At 51.6% G+C, this 22,694-nt stretch overlaps 8 protein-coding genes across 8 annotated transcripts; 3 read left to right on the top strand and 5 right to left on the bottom strand.

Moving 5' to 3' along the window:
• Positions 1-528: 528 nt before the first annotated feature.
• Positions 529-2,031, top strand: NUU61_003197 (uncharacterized protein; the record flags this gene model as incomplete). The annotated part of the gene is made up of 1 exon (XM_056653779.1): positions 529-2,031. The coding sequence occupies one exon, from the start codon at positions 529-531 to the stop codon at positions 2,029-2,031; it is 1,503 nt and encodes a 500-aa protein (XP_056514846.1).
• Positions 2,032-3,864: 1,833 nt separating this feature from the next.
• On the top strand, positions 3,865-9,742 carry NUU61_003198 (calcium-translocating P-type ATPase; the record flags this gene model as incomplete). The annotated part of the gene is made up of 8 exons (XM_056653780.1): positions 3,865-3,948; positions 3,998-4,915; positions 4,978-5,408; positions 5,479-5,624; positions 5,678-7,106; positions 7,184-7,967; positions 8,722-9,437; positions 9,520-9,742. 8 exons carry the CDS (start codon positions 3,865-3,867, stop codon positions 9,740-9,742), a joined length of 4,731 nt encoding a protein of 1,576 aa, XP_056514847.1.
• Positions 9,743-9,930: 188 nt separating this feature from the next.
• NUU61_003199 (uncharacterized protein) lies at positions 9,931-11,089 on the bottom strand (the record flags this gene model as incomplete). Its single annotated transcript, XM_056653781.1, has 2 exons — positions 9,931-10,773; positions 10,862-11,089. 2 exons carry the CDS (start codon positions 11,087-11,089, stop codon positions 9,931-9,933), a joined length of 1,071 nt encoding a protein of 356 aa, XP_056514848.1.
• Positions 11,090-11,643: 554 nt separating this feature from the next.
• Positions 11,644-13,615, top strand: NUU61_003200 (putative dynactin Arp1 p62 subunit RO2; the record flags this gene model as incomplete). Its single annotated transcript, XM_056653782.1, has 2 exons — positions 11,644-12,020; positions 12,079-13,615. 2 exons carry the CDS (start codon positions 11,644-11,646, stop codon positions 13,613-13,615), a joined length of 1,914 nt encoding a protein of 637 aa, XP_056514849.1.
• Positions 13,616-14,127: 512 nt separating this feature from the next.
• Positions 14,128-15,126, bottom strand: NUU61_003201 (40S ribosomal protein eS7; the record flags this gene model as incomplete). Its single annotated transcript, XM_056653783.1, has 3 exons — positions 14,128-14,491; positions 14,590-14,672; positions 14,971-15,126. 3 exons carry the CDS (start codon positions 15,124-15,126, stop codon positions 14,128-14,130), a joined length of 603 nt encoding a protein of 200 aa, XP_056514850.1.
• Positions 15,127-15,581: 455 nt separating this feature from the next.
• On the bottom strand, positions 15,582-16,556 carry NUU61_003202 (Rab family GTPase; the record flags this gene model as incomplete). Its single annotated transcript, XM_056653784.1, has 3 exons — positions 15,582-16,213; positions 16,344-16,407; positions 16,473-16,556. The coding sequence occupies 3 exons, from the start codon at positions 16,554-16,556 to the stop codon at positions 15,582-15,584; spliced, it is 780 nt and encodes a 259-aa protein (XP_056514851.1).
• A 581-nt stretch (positions 16,557-17,137) lies between these two features.
• NUU61_003203 (uncharacterized protein) lies at positions 17,138-18,027 on the bottom strand (the record flags this gene model as incomplete). Its single annotated transcript, XM_056653785.1, has 2 exons — positions 17,138-17,821; positions 17,878-18,027. The coding sequence occupies 2 exons, from the start codon at positions 18,025-18,027 to the stop codon at positions 17,138-17,140; spliced, it is 834 nt and encodes a 277-aa protein (XP_056514852.1).
• A 1,549-nt stretch (positions 18,028-19,576) lies between these two features.
• On the bottom strand, positions 19,577-21,088 carry NUU61_003204 (uncharacterized protein; the record flags this gene model as incomplete). The annotated part of the gene is made up of 1 exon (XM_056653786.1): positions 19,577-21,088. The coding sequence occupies one exon, from the start codon at positions 21,086-21,088 to the stop codon at positions 19,577-19,579; it is 1,512 nt and encodes a 503-aa protein (XP_056514853.1).
• Between the last annotated feature and the right edge of the window lie 1,606 nt (positions 21,089-22,694).

Genomic DNA, 22,694 nt, shown 5'->3' on the forward strand with positions numbered 1-22,694 from the left:
CATGGATTAGGTTGCAAAGCTTGGCTTTTCTCCTTTTCTCTCTGTCGTTCCTTTGATTCAGGTATGTACTCATTGCCTCGAGGTAGTGGTTGGCTCCCTTGAAAAAGCTCCGAGTACCTGGGGTGTGGAATGGAGGCTGACAGGCGCTTTTCTTCTCCAGGCTTCGGGGAATGCTTCCCCTGATGCCATACACTCCTTATTGAACCATTGTCGTCGACAGCACACCGGTCATTCACTCCTTATTGTTCGCGCTCGTATTCAATTCACTCCCTTATTTGTTTATCTCCCGATTCGGCCCGATTCGATCTGTGTGCTTAACTCCGCGCAGGCAAGACCTTGCTTTTCTGTTGCATCAGCGGCTTACGCTTGAGTACTTTGGTACCTCCATTTTTTTTATCGCATTCATTCCAATCGCGCTTGGCTCGTCGAACTAGCTCCGACCTCTGCGAGGATCCACACAACTCCCTTTCTCCGCATTTCTCGATATCTCTGTGGTTCAAGATCGATCGTGCGACATCGTGGGACACAATGGCTCATCATGGGCACTACCGACATGCCCGGATCAGCAGGCTTATCAGAGCCCGACATCGCCTGGAGGCTCGTGGGGGAGACACTGCAAACGATTCCACTCTGCTGGGCGATGTAGCTCCAGTACCCAAACCTACTCCCGACAATCTGTCGAGCGAACCCTGCGATGCGTCACAAAACAACACGTGTGTCAACGACACATCGGATGCCTCCGATGTGTCACTGTCCAAGCGCGAGGAGCCCGATCCGGCTCACAGCATTGTCGTCCAAACAATCGTGCAAGTCGTCGACACCGACTCCCACACCCTCTGGCAGTCCCCCGCCACGGATCTACCTATGACAATATCGGATTCGGCATTCGGCGCTCTCACAATTTCTGGCAGCTTGGCTTTCCCTGCGGAGGTACCGTCAGCCACGCCAGTGTCGAACTTGCCTTCCTCCCACCCTAAAGTATTGCCATCCAATCCGAATCCGTCACAACCCGGCCCTCCGTTATCAAAAGCTCTTTCAGCGGTCAAGTCCCCGGGAGTGACTTCTACTCCTCTCAAGTCCTCAAGTGCCACTTCTTCGGTGACATCGACTTCTTCTGTGCCTAGCTCCTCGTCTAGTTCCAGTTCCGTGTCCAGGTTTTCTTCCAGTACATCATCTCCATCTTCGAGTGGGTTCTGGGGCTCAGAACAAACCGGCACTGCGACTGGAAGCGGGAGTACGTCTACAAACGACTCAGGGAATTCTTCCGGATCAGACTCGTCCAACAACAGTGCCACCCCCAAAATTGTAGGTGGTGTGGTAGGAAGTGTGGCCGGGATTGCTATGATCATTCTTCTTCTTTTATTTCTTCTCCGTCGACGCGGGTTCTTCCAGCGCAAGGACCCGCAGACCCTTCCCTCTGAGGATGCCGCGGCTGGCACGCGAGCAATGACCGAACGACGCTCCAGTCGCGACCCGCTCTTCCGGGCATCGTACTTTGGCCCCGCCTTCGCGAAGCGCTGGCGCCACTCAACGCAGACCACGCAGACCGAGAGCACCGTCGACTCCTCCAATCCGAGCGAACGTGGCTTCCAAAAGATCTCGGGCCGCAAACTGCCTCCAGTTCTCACCCACGGCGGCGATGGCTACGGCGGCGGGCTCGACGGCGATTCTCCCACCATCCCTGAATCGCTCGGTGGCTTGGCTGCTCCATCCTCGCCAGGTGGAGGCCCGCGATCCCCTCCCTCGTATCCTGCGCCCCCGACTTCGCCCTATGGCCGGCCCCTGGACTCCAACTATACCCGGGAGAGCGCAGAGAACCCAGCGTCGCCTCCACGGCCTTCGCCCGTGCACCTTCCTATTTCCAGCTCGGTGACCGTCGCCACCCCAGTCACCGTCACGCCGTCGCATCCCGTGGCGGAGCCGCAGAGTGTGGTTCCTCTCGTGCCACGACGACCCGACGGGCTGGGCCGCAGCTTTCCCAGCATGAATGGCAGCCGCGGCAGCCGTTTTCGAGAAAGCCTGGATCTGTGATCTGGCACTGCTCTGATTATATGGATTACGCGATATGAAACCGACATGTTACGGGGACTTGGGGTGCGCCCTGACGGATCTATGGCCACGACTGAGGGAAACTTTTTTTTGTCACTTGTCTTTGACAGAGCTCTTTTCTCTCTGTCTCCCTCTCTTTTTCTGTCCACCGACATTCATTTCCGCCTTTTACGGCCTCTTGAGCGTCTTTCTCTGTCTGACCATTTTTTGACGATTTCGATTCTTCTCTTTTATAGATACCCCTTTTTATTACTTTTTTTTTTATATTTTTTTTCTCTTCTGGATTTATTTGCATTCACCGCACATCGCATTTGTGATCAAGATCTATGGGTCTTGATTATATCGATTGTTCTTTTCTTGTCTTGCTCCTGCTCTCCCTTCGAAGCTTGAACAAGTTGTTTATTTTTGGAATGGTTACGAGGTCAGGCTCGCATTGCCACCGCATCTGGGATTGTCACTGTAATTGGAAACCTGAATGTCTCTAATATCATCGAAGCCTGAACTGAGGCTGTGGAATATGCACGTGGAATGAAATATCACTATAAAGCTGAGGCTCAGGACTTAGGGCTTATGCAGGTGGATTGGATTGGATTGCTGAGTAGATCAGCGCTGTGGACTCGTCATGATGCAGATCATCAGATAGTATTCAAGCTTGGAGGTGGCTGTTCAAATTAAACTGTTAGAATCCTGAGGTTGTACTTCTATGTTAGGCTGCAGCTCCAGCAAAGTCACGTGGTAGTAGTAGACCATACAGTATTGTACCGCCACATCTCCACAGCCACAGGTGGCGTCCATGTTTCCCCCGGGGGCTGTCTCATCTCGCCGATTGTTAGCGTCGTGCAAGATCAGCATGATGACGAGTGGCGCAGAGATTCTCTGATCCAACGGGGGGCGTCACCCCGGGTTTGCTTAAAGATTGAATGACGCTGCCACAGGACCCCATGACGCATCCATTGAGATGAAAGTCTCGCCCCTTGCTTTCTGGGATGGATACAGTACAAGAGACATACAGAGACATACAGCGACAGAACATTCCACAGACACAGACACGGGGAACATCAAGCGGGACTGCTGTCCACAGTCATTGGGGGGGGCATCGAGGCGCAGTCGACCCTCTTTTTTTGCTGGGCAAACCCAAATGGCGTCGCAATGAAGGGATCACCGCTTGGAACTGGGGCGCTTCGATTCCCGGGCTTCTGCTGCCACTCACAGGCGAGTGGACTTGGAATCAAAAAAGATGAGCTCGGCGCCTAAATCGTTCAGCTCGAGTCCAATATGTCCATCTCGATCGGGTATGACTTTCGTTGCTCAAATAATACACCTTGGGTCTTGGATACACTTCGATCCCAACCAGCTTTTTTGCCGCTGAGGAGGGCTGTGTTTGAGTTCCTCAGCCTTTCTTTTCCGCTCGTAATCTCGCTCCTTTCAGTATATCACATACTTCCCCCCATTTTCATCTTCTTGGATGATTTCCCCATTCTTCAAGGTTTTGTTACATCTCAAAAATCGCTCGCGGTGACTTGGCGTCTGTTGATGCGAAATTATTGCTAATGGGCGCTCTCTGTCCTCGGCATCTCTGGGCATCGACTACACAGCCCCGTTGAAGAAGGGGCAACATACAAAGCACTGCAAATCCCACGCAGATACCTTGTCACTGGAACTCGCGTGCCAGAGACTATACCGATTGTTTCTTGTTTCTCGGCATATTATTATTATTATTATTATTATTATCATCATCATCATCATCATCATCATCATTCTCGGCAACAGAGAGAATAACCTCCGGCCAGGTTACTCCCCTCTCTCTATTCTCCCATGGCCTCTTCGCAGCAGACCGATTCGGCCGACCAGGGCTCGCTGCTGAGTCCTGGTGGCATAGCAGGCTCTTCGGGCAGAGAGGTAAGTAAAATTATCGCTTCCCAACTGAACATAGCTCATACTTCTATAGCGGTCTCTATCTGTGGCATCAGCCGCAGCCTCATCATCCTACTCGGGCCCAACAGACCCAAACCACAGCCCGACCTCGTCGCTATCACCAGATGCGACCTGGCACCGGGATCCGGCCCGGCTGTCGGTCCAACATGCCTCGCATCGACTTTCGCAGTCGATCGATGGCGATACCCTGCGGCCGCGGTCTGACTCGTTTGCTTCGACCGCAGCGACAACAGTCCACTCGAGGACCAACTCACATGTAGAGCAGGCTCCTGTCACTAAAATGGTTTATGATGATGTGTCGCTGTCAGATGCTCTGACGCCGGATCCTCGCAATGAGACCGATTTCCAGGTGCTGGATAACCGGTTTGCGTTTTCGCCGGGCCAGCTGAATAAAATGCAGAACCCGAAGTCGCTGGCGGCGTTTCATGCGCTGGGGGGCTTGCAGGGCTTGGAACGGGGTCTGCGGACGGATTTGAATGCCGGTTTATCTGTCGACGAGGGGCCCTTGCAGGGCACTGTTGACTTCCAGGAGGTGACGCCTGCTGTTGATACAAAGTACTCTTCGACAAGCAAACCACCACTACCAACACCACCCGAATCTAGCATCCCGCCACCGAACACGATATCAAATGGCGATGGCTCGCCGTTCGAAGATCGCATCCGCGTTTTCAGCCAGAACCGGCTCCCGGCTCGCAAATCCACCGGGTTCTTGAAACTTCTTTGGATTGCTTATAACGATAAAATCATCATTCTCTTGACCATTGCCGCCATCGTGTCTTTATCCTTGGGGATATACGAGTCCGTGGATGGAGGCACGGGCGTGGACTGGGTAGAAGGTGTGGCCATCTGCGTGGCGATCCTTATCGTCACCATCGTGACTGCGGCCAATGACTGGCAGAAGGAGAGGCAGTTTGCCAAACTCAATAAGCGGGTTCGTCTTCTACTAATTTCCCTTTCTGCTGCTGCGGGTCTCATATGCTAACTAACCAACAGAACGATGACCGCGAAGTCAAAGTTGTTCGTTCGGGCAAGTCCACTATGGTATCGATCTACGATATCATGGTCGGCGACGTGCTCCATCTCGAGCCTGGCGACTCCATCCCCGCAGATGGCCTTTTGATCACAGGCCACGGTGTGAAATGCGACGAATCCTCGGCTACTGGCGAGTCCGATCAGATGAAAAAGACCCAGGGCCATGAAGTATGGCACCATATCGTGGATGGTTCTGCCACCAAGAAACTCGACCCCTTTTTGATTTCGGGGAGCAAGGTTCTTGAAGGTGTTGGCACCTATTTGGTGACGAGTGTTGGGCGCTATTCTACATACGGCCGCATCATGCTGTCTCTGCAGACGGCTAACGACCCTACTCCTCTCCAAGTCAAGCTGGGTCGCCTGGCGGATTGGATTGGGTATCTGGGCTCAGCGTGAGTTAACATTTACTTTTCCTTTCCTTTCTCCTCTCTTTCCTTTCTCATGGCTAATTGTCTACCTCAGCGCCGCTATCATTCTCTTCTTCGTTTTGCTTTTCCGTTTTGTCGCCGAGCTCCCAAATCACCCTGACATGCCCTCTGCGGCAAAGGGCAAGGAATTTGTGGATATCCTGATTGTCGCCGTGACAGTCATCGTGGTTGCCATTCCAGGTAAGCATCCTGAACTTCCACATTGCTAAATCATCATTCTGACCTGCTTCTAGAGGGCCTTCCCCTGGCTGTGACTCTTGCGCTGGCATTTGCTACCACGCGCATGGTCAAGGAGAACAACCTCGTTCGTGTCCTTCGAGCCTGCGAGACAATGGGTAACGCTACGGTCGTGTGCTCCGACAAAACGGGAACATTGACCCAAAATAAAATGACCGTGGTTGCTGGCACCTGGGGCTCGGCTCGCAGCTTCGGCCAATCGTCTGATAGCGACGGCCCTGGCAACTCAGAATCCATCTCAGAGCTCTTCCAGCAATGCTCGGCCGCGGTTCGAGATCTGATTGTGAAGAGTGTTGCTCTGAACTCCACGGCGTTTCAAGAGGAGAAAGAGGGACACAAGGAGTTTGTTGGGAGCAAGACCGAGGTTGCTCTCCTTCAGCTGGCTCAGGATTATCTGGGCATGGACCTCGTCTCGGAACGAGGCTCTGCGGAGATCAAGCAGTTGATTCCGTTTGACTCTTCTCGCAAGTGTATGGGCATTGTCTATCGCAATCCTGGTGCTGGCTACCGTCTCCTTGTCAAGGGAGCAGCCGAGCTGATGGTTGATGCCTGCACGACACGAATTATGGACATTGATCTATCCAATGACAGACTCGCTACGCAACAGCTTTCTGAAAAAGAGCGACAACACATCCTGGAGACAATCGATCGGTATGCCCAAGGATCTCTTCGGACGATTGGGATGGTCTACAAAGACTTTGCGACGTGGCCGCCGACCGAGGCGCAAAAGTTGGAAGATGACTCTTCCGCGGCTGAGTTCGACGATATCTTTCGGGACATGACCTGGGTCGGGGTTGTGGGCATTCAGGACCCTCTTCGCCCGGAAGTGCCGCCAGCCATCCGCAAGTGCCACTCAGCCGGCGTCCAGGTGAAAATGGTGACCGGCGACAACATCGCCACAGCCACCGCGATTGCATCGTCATGCGGCATCAAGACCGCAGACGGTCTGGTCATGGAAGGGCCCAAGTTCCGGCAACTGGCCGATGAAGACATGGATAAGGTGATTCCGCGTCTGCAGGTTCTGGCGCGGTCGTCTCCAGAGGATAAACGGATCTTGGTCGAGCGGCTCAAGATTCTTGGGGAAACCGTGGCAGTCACGGGCGATGGCACCAACGATGGTCCGGCTTTGCGCACTGCCGACGTTGGCTTTTCTATGGGCATCGCTGGTACCGAAGTTGCCAAGGAGGCGAGCTCGATCATTCTTCTGGATGATAACTTCCGGTCCATTGTCACTGCTATTTCCTGGGGACGGGCGGTTAATGATGCCGTGGCCAAGTTTCTTCAGTTCCAGATCACTGTCAACATCACGGCTGTGGTGCTGACCTTCGTGTCGTCGGTTTACAGCAGCGAGGGTAGCAGTGTCTTGAATGCTGTGCAGCTGCTGTGGGTGAATCTGATCATGGACACCTTTGCAGCACTAGCCTTGTAAGACTTCCTGCCTCCTGTCTTTGCATTCTACTTTTCTTCTCTTCTCTCTTTGATCCCTCGCTAACACATCCCAGAGCCACCGACGCCCCCACAGAGAAAATCCTCGACCGCAAACCTGTCCCCAAACGGGCCTCTCTATTCACCCTAACAATGTGGAAAATGATTCTCGGACAAGCGGTATACCAACTCGCCGTAACCTTTATGCTCTACTTCGCCGGCGACAAACTGCTGGGCTCACACCTCGCCACCAACGACCCCACACTCCGCCAGACCCAACTAGCCACCATCGTGTTTAACACCTTTGTATGGATGCAGATCTTCAACGAGTTCAACAACCGCCGCCTCGACAACCGCTTCAATATCTTCGAGGGAATGTTCCGCAACTACTGGTTCCTGGGCATCAATGCCATCATGGTCGGCGGCCAGGTCATGATCGTGTATGTGGGCGGCAAGGCCTTTGGCGTGACCCGGTTGAGCGGCCTCCAGTGGGGGGTTTGTCTCATCTGTGCTGTTGCCTGTCTTCCCTGGGCGGTTGTCCTGCGCATGATCCCTGATCGCCATTTCGGTGTCGTCTTTAATGCCGTTGTTGGTGGTTTGGCGTTTGTGCTGCGGCCTCTGCTGAAAGGGTTTCAAGTCTGTGGTCGTGGTCTCAAGGCTCTCTTTGAGCCGGTGACGCGGTTCACCCGTCGGATTCTTTCCTCGCGCGGGTCGAAGGAGGATGATAATGATGACTCCCCCATTCGGCGCTCGGAGGATGATGCTTTCTTGAAGCGGGGGCAGGATGAAGAAGCGCCATCCTCGCACGCGGTCCATGCTTCGAAAACTCCTGAACGCCCTACCACACCGCCTCCTGTGGCGGTTCCTCCTATTACTGTGACAGTTTCTCCCTAGGGGTACTAGATATATACAACCCCTTGTGATGATAGTTGATGTTGATACCCCCTGTACATAAGCATTGTTACGAATAATATGCACATAAAATAAAGGAATCTGAATTGATATGCTTAAGTAGAGATATTAATTTTGCTGCCCATGTAAAGAAGAGGAACGTTTTGGCCTCATTGCCGCCTAGTAGTCTCCGTAATTTGGTCCTTCCCTTAGACATTCTGCTTCCAGGATAGATCAAGTCCCGACCCTCTGCCTATCCTCTGCCTATGGGTACCTGAATTGATGCTTTGTTCCATAATATGTGAGTGGGCGATTCACAAGACTGAATGCTACAAGACTTCATCTAGATTTGTACAAGGTGGGTCCCTTTCGGTCTACCACTACCAAATTGTGCAAAGGTGGAAATAGCAATACAAGACCCAAGAGCTCAAAATACCCTTGGGTCGACTGCAGAAAACCTAAACTAATTGGCCATGGTTTAGCAGAACTGCCCAGCTATTGTTAATCTCGGAATTGCTGCCTTTTCTAATGAGCACCACTGTCATCTAGTACCTTGATTAGGCATTGAACCTCTAAACCACCTAGTCTTGAATAATGTGCTGTAAAGCCTTTGATATAACCTGGCACTTACAAAAATGCTCATCGAATGAGCACACATTTTAACAAAATAGCAGCGCTTCCGGCATTTCATAGATCAACTAGTTAGTTGTGCTTTCTGCCTCAGGCCACCAGCCCCACCTCCCCAGCTCTCCCCCGACGCACTGCATCGCCTCACGGTTACCTGCCATCTCCCCTCGATCCCAGCGACTTTGTCTTTTTCTTCCAGGACTCGGCCTTTTCTCTCATATTCCCCCATCCCCGCACTGTTGAATATCTCTCCGCACATCCCCCCCAAAGCCCACTTCCCGCCCACTGCATCAACAATTCCGAACAGATCACGCCCAACAGCCAACTAGCCCCGGAGCCCATTCTCGATAAGGGAGCTTTCGACTGGATCATCAACCCAAATAACTCACTTGAGCCATTTCAATTATTCGATTCTGCTGTTCCCCCGCACGCCACAGCGCACACCTTGCCCACCATGTCGCAACTCAACTACCGCACCATCAACATCGACCTCCTCGACCCGGAGTCCTCGAGCAACTTCCCCATGGAAACCCTCCTCCCCGGCACGCTGCCCCAACCCGAGACCTCGAGTGATGCCGCCAACGTCGCGACGCAAGTCCGCCAGCTGCTGCGCGGCGGTGATCCCGAGGGCGCCCTCCGGCACGCCCTGGACACCGCGCCGCTGGGCGGCGACGACCGCGCAAGGGAGGTGCACCTGGCTACCGTGGTGGAGGTGCTGCAGGGGATCCGGCAGGGCGAGATGACCCGCATTCTGGAGGGAGTATGTGGCGGGAATAGCGGGGCAGAGCGGGCAGACTGCTTGATGAAGTATCTGTACGTTGTGCTTTCACTCAATACTTTCAGACCCCGGTGGCGATCAACGACTCGGGCTAATTATTATTTTATTTTATTGCAGATACAAAGGAATGTCCTCGCCTGCCCCCAGTAGCGGCGCCCAGTCGCCGCGCAAGTCCGTTTCGCCGCAGAACACGGGCTTCTCGCAGATCCAGGCCCGTAACTTGGGCGAAGGCGGCGGTGGTCAGCAGATGAGCGTGTTGCTGAATTGGCACGAGAAGTTGGTTGAGGTGACAGGGACTGGGTCGATTGTGCGGGTCATGACGGACCGCCGGACGGTTTAAATGAGGACCACAACTCGAACTTTTTCTTTTTCTTGTTCGTCGTCTTGGTAGAGGCTTGATTGTATTCCATACATTTCTGCTATGGGTTGTATCTCTCCTGTGGCGCTTTCAGCGTAGTTTACATTGATATATTGTGACATAGTCCCCGTCTTGTCCCCATCTATTTTCGGCCGGTGTAGTGCCACGGTTTATGGCCTCTCAAAATCACCGCCACCGAGGAGATCCTTCAGATTCATATCACCACTTCCGCGCTGCAATGGCTGCGCCTGGCCCTTCCCTTCCTTCCAACCGATCATATAAATCAACCGGAAAGTTGCGGGAATACCGCGTGCGCCCTCCTCCATATGGAGGGAGCGGTAGATCGCATCAGTAGCCAGTAAGACATCGCGCGACAACGGGCCAGCCTCACGGTGCATGATGGCATTGCTCTCACCCATCGCCTGCAAGTCCTGCATCAGAGCAAACGTATCCGGGAACTCGACCACAATATCCTCAACATCAACAGTGAGCATCTTGAACCCGGCACGGGTCAAAAGACTCCCCACATCCCGCACATCAGCCAGCGGCGACACATGCGGGCTGACGCCACCGCGCCGTTCCATATCCGCCAGCTGCATCGACCCACGCAGCTCGAAGAGCGTGTCGCCGCCGAACATGGCCGCAATGAACGGACAGTCTGGCTTCAGCATCATGTTGACTTGCTCTAGGAGCGACGGCAGGTCGTTGATCCAGTGGATCGATAGCGACGACAGCACTGCGTCGAAGCTGTTGGGCGCGTATGGCAACGCCTCCAGATTTGGAATCACGTCCCGCTGGATGTCGATCTCATTATTGAACGGCAGGTCATCGTCCCGGTGTAGCAGCGCACGCGACGTGTCCACGCATGTCAACTTCGATATGCGCTCCGCTAGCGGGGGTGTCAATGTACCCTCCGGCGCTGCCGGGTCGATATTGGGTGTTGTGAGTGCGCGCGCGATGTTGCAGCTGTTCGCGCCGAGATCGAGTGCATTCGAGAAATCGCGTTTGATGTCCTAGTCATTGCAGAGCACAATGCCCCCGTCAGTAACTCTGTTCCGGTTTCTTGTAAACTCATTGCCCTTGCTTTGCTGGCCTGCTCACAAATAACCGCTCACATAGCCGCAATGCAACCTCGTCTTTCAGATAATCGACCTTCCGGCTCTCCTCAACATTCCGTGCTGCCCGGTCCTTTTGTAGGTGTTTTGTCTGTCGGTTGAAGATCTCCAGCATGGGGTTGCCGGGGGTTTGGCTGGCGTACGCCCGGATCGGGGACGCCACGGCAAGGCCTCGCCGGGGGAGGCTCGTGCGAATGGTTTGGAGAGAAAACATGGTGATGAGAGCCTAAACAATAATCTCCCTCGATATGGAGTCGAGGGTGTTTTAGGCCATTTTTGCGTGGTGGAAAGTTAGAGGCGAAGGTTGCTGGTGTGGTAAATTCTGTTCTGACGTCGATTGTTGATGCGGAACCTCCGCAGCTCCCTCTCCGCGAGACGTGGGACCTCCATTGCGCCCATTGAACCGTGTCGGGCTCTATCTCTCTGACAGAGATCCCCTTGATCGCCTGTACGTATTTCATTTGAGTAGTAACAGTGGCTACTGCAATTGCTACCTCTATGGTACGTCCTCGTGCCTCGACACGTCTTTGTCTGCCACGACTCGCCGCTGGACGAAGGGACAGAAATGGAACCCCGAGTATACGGACTAACTGTGCTTGAAACAGATTTCTATCTTCTAATTCTCCGCTACGAGACTTACCCCTGGGATTGCGCTCCCTTCTCCCACCATCGAACCCCGCGGAAACGAAGCATGAATTGACGGAGACTCATTCCCATATCAACTAATTGCGCCTTCATTGCATATCTCGGGCTTTAGACCTTACAGAAATGTCGCGTCCATTTCCATACACTTACATCTCCTGTCCTTGCGCGGACACTCCGGTCCCCGACCCGGCCAGGAAGCGAAGATCGAGAGAGTCACCGCAGAAACCCACACCCGAGCGAACGAGCGCGTCTGACGAAGACAAGAAACACATAGCCCAAGGGAGTAATCAGGTGGAGGCAGAGGAAGAGGAAGAACAGACATTTGACCCTCGATCGCCACGGTCCAATTTCTCGCTGTTCCCCCCCGAGCAGCTCCTCTACTGCGAAGAATGCCACCAAATAAAATGTCCCCGATGCATTACGGAGGAGATCGTGAGCTGGTATTGTCCAAATTGCTTGTTTGAGACACCCAGTAGTATGGTAAAGAGTGACGGCAATCGGTATGTGTCATGAATTCGCCGTTCTAATCTATGGACATTCTGACCGGCGAATCCTCAGATGCGGCCGAAATTGTTTTAACTGCCCCGTCTGCACGGCCCCGCTAGCCGTGAGTACCATTGAGAATATGACAGGGAATGGAAGTCAACAGGGGCCTTGGGTCCTTTCCTGCGGGTACTGTCTATGGACGACGTTGGATGTCGGCATCAAGTTCGATAAACCGACCAATATCCGCAGCCAGCTGCAGAAGATGACCGACTCGAGTAATCCTGCACCTACTTTTGACACCCGATCACGTCAGGCGTCTCGAACCTTTGGGGATTTGAAATCACCCTTGTCTAGCTATGCCTCGATCGACGAGCAAGCGAACCCTGGTGAGGGCGATGGAGAGCAATCTGCAGGCCAAGAGACAGCCACGGCTCCCCTGGGCGCCGAGGCGCGATTCGCCGCTCTGAAATCTTTCTACCGCACGCAGATTAACGAGACGTCCAACTCGCCCAGCGACCCGCTCAGTTCGGATTTTGGGTTCTCGTCCCCTGGGGCCCTGAACCGCCTCATGTCCCTTTATGCCTCTTCATCCCGTCTCGCAGGGCTCTATGGCGGCAGCAAGAAGCCCAAATCCAAGCTCCCGGTCATGCGTGAAGCCCTAACAACTAGCGAAGGCTTGCGCGTTGCTCCCGAAAATGCCGAAGTCGCCGTGATTGAGCGCCTCGCCTCGCCCGACTGTGGCTGGGACGGCGTCGCATCGGCCGAGCAACGCGCTGCGCAGTCGCCAGACGTGCGTTTCACAGACGATCTGCTCCCTCTCCCGGTCCTGCTACGCACCAAGCGCGCCAAACGCTGCAAATTGTGCAAGCACATCCTCGTCAAGCCCGAGACTAAGCCGCAATCCACGCGGTTCCGGATCCGTCTCATCGCCCTCAGCTACATCCCGCTGCCGACCCTCCGGCCGCTCACTCTTTCTTCTTCCTCGTCCTTGATCTCTGCCGCCATCCCGCCCCCTGACTTGAATGCGCTCGCCCCTCTCCGCCCCATCCATGTGCTCCTTACGCTGAAGAACCACATGTTTGACCCCGTCCGCATCACCCTCGCGACCCCGTCAGTCACGCCCGGCCGCGTCGCTTCCAAGGTAACGGTTCTCTGTCCGCAATTTGACATCGGCGCCAACAGTGACGTGTGGGATGAGGCCTTACAGGGGGCATCCGCGCCGCTGGCTGGAGATCCTCGCTCGGCTGCACTGCGCGGGACATCTGAAAAGGTCGCAGAGGCCGGCAAGGTGTGGGATAAGGGCCGGAACTGGACGACTGTGGTTCTGGAAGTCATCCCGGGGATCCTACCTGGGACCCAACCTATGATGCCAGGTGCAGGTGCCGAGGCTGACGATGGAAATAGTACCAGTGGTGGTGATGACGCCCTAGCCTCGCGGCAGGACGAAGATGTCCTGGAGATCCCTGTCTTCGTGCATATGGAGTGGGATGCGGAGGCACAACTCGAGCAGCAGAATTTGGGCAAGGGGTCGAAGCCGGATGATCTGGTCAGTCGTGAGTTGGCGTATTGGATGGTTCTGGGGGTTGGGAGGATCCAGGCTTCACTGTAGATGGTTTGTGTTGTGCTCTTGCATGCTCTTTGTTCATACCCCGGCTTTTTCACTTTTTGATCTTGGCTTTGTATGCGTCTACATTATACAATTCTAGCGTCTTTAGCTAGCTAAGGACTGGAAATAGTGTCGATCTGATATACCGGTGGTTTCGTCGAATACCACTACTTCAAATACAACACTGAAAGTCGGAATTGTTCAATTGGAATAGTTATCACATATCCCATCCCATCCTCATTAGACAGAAATCACAGCCGGGATGGACATCAGCTCCGTCGCCTCACCCAGAAATTGCGAGAACCGAAGGAATAAACCATGCACCAGTCAATTGGAGGGGTCATCAAAAGAGACAAAGAAAAAGAAAAAGAAACCCGTCAATATGCAAAAAAAAATTTTATTCCTGTTTTTGGTTCGTTCTCTTTGTTCACCCGCTTATATGGGCGAACCCCACGTTTGACACCGACATCTGGCCCTCCCGCAACACGGTCACAAAAAACAAGCACACCAGAAGCCTAGTACTCGGCGCCGCCCTGGGGGAACTCGAACACAACGGCGCGGCCGGTTAGACGACGGTAGACCTCGCCGTAGGCGTCGAGACGGTGGTCAACACCACCACGCTCCTTCTCGTCCAGGATGACCTTGAGGGTCTTGCTGCCGTCCTCCTTGGTGCGGATGCGCTTGCCGACGATCTCGACGGGGTAGACCAGGTCGGTGAGGATAGAGTCGTGGACGGCGGTCAGAGTCCGCGAACGGGGGCGCTTCTGGTTCTGGTTGGTGCGCGAGTTGACCGAGCGCTTGGGGCGGGGCAGGATGCGGCGCTGGGCAACGAAGAGGACGTGGCGGTCCGAGAACTTCTTCTCCAGCTCGCGGGTCAGACTAATTATCGTGTCGACATGTCAGTTCAGATTCCTAGGTGTCTATATTTTCTTTTTCTCCCGTCATAGGTGATGGGCAAGAGTGGGTTTCGCCCTTACCGCTGCTGGATCTTGTGGAAGCCCTGCAAGAGGGGGACGGGGACGAAGACGATGATGGCCTTCTTGCCGTGGCCGACCTCGACCTAGAGTGTAGAAGAAAGAAGTCAGACTTGGTTCCGCTCAAAAGACATCCACACAGAGAAAAAAAAGACTGTCTCTCGGGACAGCGTCTGGGCTGTGGTGCGAGTAGCAATCTCAATTGCTAGGAACATCTCCTTCGATATCAACAATGATATCTGCCGCGCACGGAGGAATTGGCATCCATCCAGTCCCCACGCAAACTGCTTCTGCAATCGAGATTCGTTCCTCGCCAACGGCAAATTCCCCAGACACCATCCCAAAAGAAAATCCCTGTGGCGAAGCAATCACGGCAATTCTTACCTCACGGGCAGAGACGAACTGCAGGGGGCGGAGAGTGGCCTTCAGGTCCTGTGTGTTGCTCTCGAGGTCGAAAAGAGCGCCGGCGACCGCGGTCTCCAGCTCGGAGGGGTTCTGCCGGGACGGCGAGTTGAGGGCAATCTTGTTGATGGCAGCCATGATTGCGAGCGACGGGTGCTGCAGAAGTGCTGGTGGTGATGTCGGCGGAGGGGAGGTTATCTCGCAGTCAGAAACCGACGGGAATTTGCTGTGGGATCGACATTTTCGCTTAGGGCGCGCTTGGGCCCGTTCGGGGTTAGCGTGGTCCCGTGACCCCCATGCCCTCGGCCGCTTTCGATTGGTCCGTGGGTTTAATATGGAATTGCCTATCTCGGAAGGCAAGCCCCTACTAGGTATAATTGAAGATTCGTTTTTCTTTGAGAGCATTGTGAACGTTCCGTAGTCCATGAGGATGTATACAGTCTAGAAATCAAAATATAACACTCCTCGGAAACTGGAGAGCGAGGGAAGTGAAGCAGCATAGACTATAGCAGCACAAGTCGCCAATCGCAGGAGCGACGCAAAACAACTGAAAACAAAGCATGGTGGAGGCCAGAAGCCACATAAATTGCAAATCAACAGGCACAGCCTTCCTTGGCGGTCGCCGCGTTCCGGTCTCCCAGGTTGACCCGTGAGTCCTCCGATCGACCGCTCAACGCAGTCTGGCCTGTTCCTGCCCCGGTGCCCCGGCCAGTCTTCAAACTGCTTTCGGGAATTGCATTCGCAATAGCAGTAAAGACGTCCACCACATTCGTGCCAGTCTTTGCACTGGTCTCGAAAAACAGCAGTCCCTCTTCTTCCGCATAGGTGTTCGCCTCCCGCGTCGGTACTTTGCGCGCATCGCCGGGTGTGACATCCTGTTCCTCACCCTCCTCCCCAGCAGCCTCGTCTGCGTTTGGTGTCGACTCAAACTCGTTTTCAGTTGCAGCACTCTCGGACGCATCACCACTGTCGTTGGTCAAGTCCAGCTTGTTGCCGACGAGGGCGATCACAATCCCAGGGCTCGCTTGGCGTTGAAGTTCGGCAACCCAGTGCTTCGCTTTCGTCAGTGACGAGGGTTTGGTGACGTCGTAAACCACAAGTGCGGCTTGAGCATTGCGGTAATACATTGGGGCAAGTGAGGCGAATCGCTCTTGTCCGGCCGTATCCCAGATCTCAAACTTGATCGTGCGTGTAGGAAGAGAGCATTTTTGCGTCAAGAACGCAGCTAGGAGAGATATATATTTAGCATGTCATTCTCGAGCTAGGTCGCTGGTGAAGGCGGATGTTTCATTGCGCATCTTTGGAGGGCGATAGAATGTGACTATCGGGGTAGAGAGATGGACAGATTGTCTTACCGCCAATCGTTGGTTCCTTGTTCTCCTGGAAATCGTTGTTGACAAACCGAAGGACGAGCGACGACTGGAGACAAAATAGTTCCATGGTCAGCAATCGACTTGTGCTTGGCTAAAAGAGTACGGACGTACCTTGCCCACCGCAGCCTCGCCCAGCAGCACGAGCTTGACGCTGCTGCTCGGCTTCGGGGCATTTGCACTCGCTGGCTCGGACATGGTTGAGATGAGAGAGGCAGAGTAAAATCAACGCGATCGCGGTCTCAAGTCGTCGTTGTACTTCGTAATGAATCAGTGACCAGGCAGAGATGTGGTGGGTTCACCTGCGCAGGTTCAGCTCAGTGAGTGCCGAGAAGATAGGCAGAAGCTGCCACCCGAGGATTTTGGTCGCTTTGTCAAGACTATGGGGTAATGGGACGTGGGCGAAAGAAACGGAGGGATGGGGTGCGAGTTGTTTCTCACGATGTTGGGCCAAGTCAGGCGCGGCGATGATGGCAGCAGTACCAATCTGGTTTAGCGGCAGATGGCGATATGCCGGTCACGGGACTCTTTTATGCCTGAGGAATCAACTTTTGAGGGCATTCCGGTCCTCTCGATCGCCTTCCTGGTAAGCAATCAAATACGGGCATTGTATATGCCCCTCTCAATTTTATCAGTATTAATTCATCAGCATTTGCACCGTGGATCTCATCATAGTGGTTCAATGTCGAAAAATTTCAGACCACTAGGGACCCGTCGCTTGCGCCGAAACACCTCTATATATATTGTCTATGTGTGTCTTTCCCCTTCATGTTGCCCATTCAATTTTCATCCAAGATCTTTTGCACCTCATCCCAGACGAATTGGGCCCAAGATTTCAAGAATCGATACTGACTTGAGCTATCAACCATCCCAGAGCGAATTTTCCGCATTGCCTTGGTGTAAGTGAGGAATGGAGACTGCTTTTGCTCTGCCAGCCAGTTCTTGTGCTTTTTGGCTGCGGCCATTGCCAGGTTCCATGTCTCCCGGGCCTCAATGAAGGTCCCAGTCCGGCCCTTGCCTCTCAGACAGCTCACCACCATGGGATTTGTACCGCCTTGCTTCTTGTTGACCAGATCGATCAAAGCCTTCATATTTTGGTTGCCGATACCTTGTTCGTTTGCCCACCCCGGGTAGTGGATGTAGTGAAGATTGCGGGATTGGCCTCGATACTGCAGACGAAGTTGTCGATACTCGAGGACGTTCTTAATGGGCGATTCGCTGCTCACTAACGACACGGTGTATTTCACGTTGCAGGTTTCGTCTCCGTTTGCCTCCAACTCGTACGCGACTGTGGGATTCGCTTCGTTGGGAGGGATCAGCGTGTCGGTTGTTTCGCGGATATAGTCGGGGTCCGGCTCCTCGTTTCGCTCCATTAAGCTAATGATCACCGCGTTGTCTGAGGTCTGCTGCTGGATCATATCCCACCACAAAGTTTTCATCCCTCCACCACGCCACAATGGCGACTAAGCCATGTCAGTTGTGCATGTCTCCAGGGCATCTTCGCAAAAAGGGGCCATACCGCCGACGCGATGTAGCGTCCGGATTCGCCGTCGAACGTTGGCAATGGAGCCGCGTTGAGATAGGGATGTCTCTCCATGAATGCCGGCAATGTCGACTCATCAAACTCGTCGCCCTGGCTTACTGGGTACTTTCCTATGTAAGTTTTCATTCTGGCAAAGTGATTATCCCACCACATGACATCGTTGTATGACATCCAGCGGGGGGGATTCTCCAGCTCTGCTCCTTGTTCAAGACCCCTGTATTCGGTGTTTATTTCTAGTGCAACTAATTAGAATGATAGTTGTGTAGGAGGTGCGAAGAACCGGCTCACCAGCGTTTGATCTTGTCATCCAGTAGGGCCGGTCATCTCGGGCTTGGATAGCAACTGCCTGTACGCCCGACAGAAGCAAAGCCAAAAACGCCGCCAAAACCCCCCATTTGTGGGATTGATGATTGAAGCAGACCATTGCATGTATTGAATGTGTCCTCATCCCTGAAGAAGGGAAGAAATGGAATGGAATAAACACAACGCCAAAATCAGTCCTCTTTATAAGAGCCCGTCACTGCACGCTATCAATGAAAGGATTTTCAATCTAATTTTTCAAATAATCAATCCATTCATCGCTCCCTCTTATTGGGGGAGAGATAGATATGCTGACTGTTTTTTCCCCTTTCCCGTGCGCCCCGTGCCTCGGGCCTGCCATGGGAACAATCCGTTATCTGTGTCATTCCGAAATCTATACCGACCCGTGGACATGTAGAATAAATCGATATAGCGTACCTAGGTAGGATAAAGATGTGGTAAGGGGCTTATTGACTTTTCAGTTTTATTTTTACCGATATCAACAGTTGATCAGGGAAACCTGGCTTGACAGGCCCCAAAGAAAAGGAAGAAAAAGAAAAATAAGTCAATCGGCATAAGGCGTAACAGTAAGCCCGGGACCAAGGGCCAGGGTTGTACACGATCCAATGTACAATCAATCCAGTTTGGCAGGTTCCCAGGGGCGGTTCCTGACAATTAGAAAATGACGGCTATTGATAGGGACACAACAGGTTTTCCGCTATTGGCACAACATTTTCTGATATAAGCAAATTATCATCATCTTTTTTTTTCACACTTTTAATTATAATAAAAAGATTTATTACTACTATAAACAGTATAGAGTCAGAATTATTAATATAATTAGACTTTATTTTCAAATAATATACAAGAAAATAAGCGATAAAGGGCTATAAAATATTGAAATAAGGCGTGTGATGAGTGCTGGATTTAGGGGTCGAGATAGACCACAAACGCATTTCCTCTATCACATGACTATTTTCGCATTAACTTGTTTTTTTATCACTTTTAGAACCAAAAATGTATATGATTATAATTTTGAAAATTTTGAAAAAGTATTAAAAAAGTATTATATATAAATCTACTAAATAAAGACTTTAACTACTTTTCTTGAAAACAAAGAGAAAATAGGGAAGAGGCACTGTTGAGTAAAGTGATATAAGTGAATGCTCGATGAAATGGCCACTGGATCAGATCTATTGTTCATGATGGAGTCAAGAATTGTATGCGAAACGGATATAACGTACAGCCGTTCAAATGTCTCATAAGGAAGAAAGTAAAACGTAGTAGATGAGCGGCACTCTCTCCTGTTTGACGCTCACTCATTGATCTACTTGCTGAGTTCTTCTCCTGCCTCTTATCCCCTTGACCAGATTTCTCACATGACCCCCAGTATCGATCTTATTTGAGAATTTGCAGAATCTTTCGTCACCGGCTTCCCGTCAAGACCCTTTTCTCCCGCTCTCCAGTCCTTAAGCAAGGAGTAGCAGTTACGAGCATTATTCCAGGATTCCACGGAACATTGATTAGGCAATTTCGGAGTAGCCCCAACCTCCTCGTAAAACTCGTTATCGGTAGGGAGAGTATCAATGAACTTCGCGCCCCGGAGAGTTGTGATGATCCTATGCACGGCGCTTGTGGCCGTTGTGATCCTACGATCAACGGAACGATCCCAAACTCTCATCAGTTGATTTCGGGTTTCCTCGCTGATTGCACCCTTTGTCAAAGCATTTGAAACGTGGACTTGCACGAAGTTGTCGGCTTCGTCGAGGAGGTCGTTAACCTCGCGCTTGAGGGTTTCAATCTCTTCATAACTCACGGCTTTGAAAACTTTCCGCTCGTGAGCCCTCCTCCCCAAAGCCGTCAGGTGGTGCTTTTGAGCATATTCTGGGAGAACTTTTTCGGCGATGCTGGTTGGCATATACTCCATGAAAATCCTGAAATATTTAGCTTGTGTCGTTGCCAAGTACTCTGCATCGGTATTGACTTCTTCAATCATCTGCGATTGGGAGACCGGAATTATATTAAGGAGCTGACAGAGGGCATCTGAGACGGTATACGCATTCGACCCTTTGTCCCCTCGCTCCCACCTCACTAGATAGCGGGCGATTTCTCTAGCTTTTCGAAGATCCACACGAGTGTCAAGTGTCATTGCGTCTTCGATTTTGATTGGAGGACCTGAAACCAACTTAGCCTCGAGAAGATCCTTATAGATTTCTTCACGGGCACTCTCAAAGCTTTTCAAGTTCTGCTCAACTCCGGCTTCGTACTCGTCGAGAAGCCGGTCTCGTTGCTGAGTCGTCATGGTGCTCCCATCTGTAATAATATCCTCGGTATCCGAGATCGTTTTTTTAATTTGACGTAAGAGCTTGGGTTCCAAGGATTGCAAGGTCTTGAAGGCTTCGGCATGACGATCCAAAACGGCGTCGAATGTTTTGAGACCATCGGCTTGCTTCCCTTGGTCCGTTGTCTCCTCCAGCTTGACCAGATGGGCGGCGGTCAATGCCACTACCAAGCCTGCAGATTTGCCAGCGATATCAAGGGTGTTCAGCACCTTCTTTGAGGCTTCTTGGAGAGCCGGCTTTTTGCTCTCCAAGTCTTCGCCTAGTTTTTGAACCGCTTGCTTGGCCTGTGCTTGGGCTTGCTGGGGAAGACCGGCCGCAATCCTTTTGGCATCGTTCAAAAAGCCAGATATATTGATCCTCGCTTCGAGCTTACGCTTGCGACGCGAGGGATGATGTTGGGCATAGTCGAGGACAAGGTTCGTGTCCGAGGATTCGGTGGGAAGCGACACTGCCCTTCGGGGTGCTAAAGGGCCCGCGTGAACGACGAGGGAGAGGATCACCACATTGCAAAGGACTAGGTAGATCCTTAGCCACAATCGAAGCATCGTAGGCGCAGGCGTGTCCAGTGGGTGAAAGGCTAGGATAGATGAGCAAGGGCTGCGATGCTACGACAGCGAGTGAAATGATGAACAGAAAATCACTTTTGCTTTTTGTTTTCTGTTCGACTTTATATGTTCAGCCCAGGCGTTGGTCGAATGATTGTCACCTGCTCCCTAATCGTATGCCCCTGAAACCAGGAAGTGCCAGGGGAATACCCAAATCCTCCAGCTCGCGCAGCCGACACTATATTAGGAAGGTAACAGAAAACAGGCCAGGGGGATCCGCTTGATCTCTCAATAGTAGCCGTCCCCTCGAGTCGGACCCATAGCATTTTCAGCTATGTATTGGTCCTCCACACCGATACGAAAATTTCCCTCTTTATTCATCTTCTTTAATAACTATATAACTACTTATATACTAAAATTTAACGAAAATATCGAAAATCGCCTTAATAAGATATACGAAATAGCGAAATACGAAAGAGTCCCAAAAATCGCTGAATTTGCGCGTAAATTCGATATTCCTTACGGTCGCCTTCGCACGAATTTATTGTTGTCTATTAAGAATAGCTACTACTCTTACTAACAAAATACTTAACGATTTATAAGAAAAAGTAGTTATTCGCTGGATTCGATATCTTGATTCTCTATGTTTCATTTATAATTAGTATAATTAAAGACTACGTAAATTAGAATTTACAACAGAACGCTATAGACAACGCGTCGTTATATATTTTGAAGAACTAGATATATCGTTTTATCGGATATCTTTTATTAGACCTATAATAGCGAATAGAATAAAAACTAATCGAGAGAAGCTATCTATAAATAGAGGATATTAGGGCAAAAAATATCTATAACTTTAATAAAACTAACTTCTAACTTAGTTAAGGCAAAACACAAAAGATCGTCATAGCTAATCTACAACGAGTATAACGAGACAATCCTTCAAAACAAAAAGCGAATCCTTTACGTCTAACCGGCCCTTTCATAAATTGACATTTATTACGGGCCTCGCATAGCGAGGGTCCGCCACTCACTTGCAAAATTCTCTTCTAAATCAACCCTCCTATTCTATCACGTTCGCTATCGCTAACCAACATGACTGAATCGTCTAAAACTATCGAGAATCGAATCCTAATCGCTCTTTGCGCGTTATCAAGTCAATCAAAACCAAATATCTCGGCTACTATGCGTGAATTTGACGTTCCTTACTATCGGCTTCGATCGCGATGGCAAGGCAATAGATCTCGATAGCAACAGCCACCAACCAATCGAAGGCTTGATTCTACATAGGAGCAAAAGTTCTCTGTAGCTATATAGACTATCTTGATGAACTTGGAATAGCCCTGAAACGAAACCAGATCGAGGCAGCTAACCGTCCCCTTGAGTCGGACCCATAGTATTTTTAGCTGTTGTGTTACGCGTGTCTAACTGGTCACTGTGAGTTGATCCTTAAAGGTGATATTTCTCTTGATAACTACGAGCCTTAAGTCGGTCCTTAATCGTACTGATACTACGTTAGGCCTTATATAGATAGATCCTATTAAGTATTAATAAGATGTACTAGTTAAGTATACGCTAAATAGGTTAATACCAAAGTAGCTCCTCT

Source organism: Penicillium alfredii (assembly GCF_028826965.1).
Source record: "Penicillium alfredii strain IBT 34128 chromosome Unknown utg000004l_segment0_segment0, whole genome shotgun sequence".
Classification (NCBI taxonomy): domain Eukaryota; kingdom Fungi; phylum Ascomycota; class Eurotiomycetes; order Eurotiales; family Aspergillaceae; genus Penicillium; species Penicillium alfredii.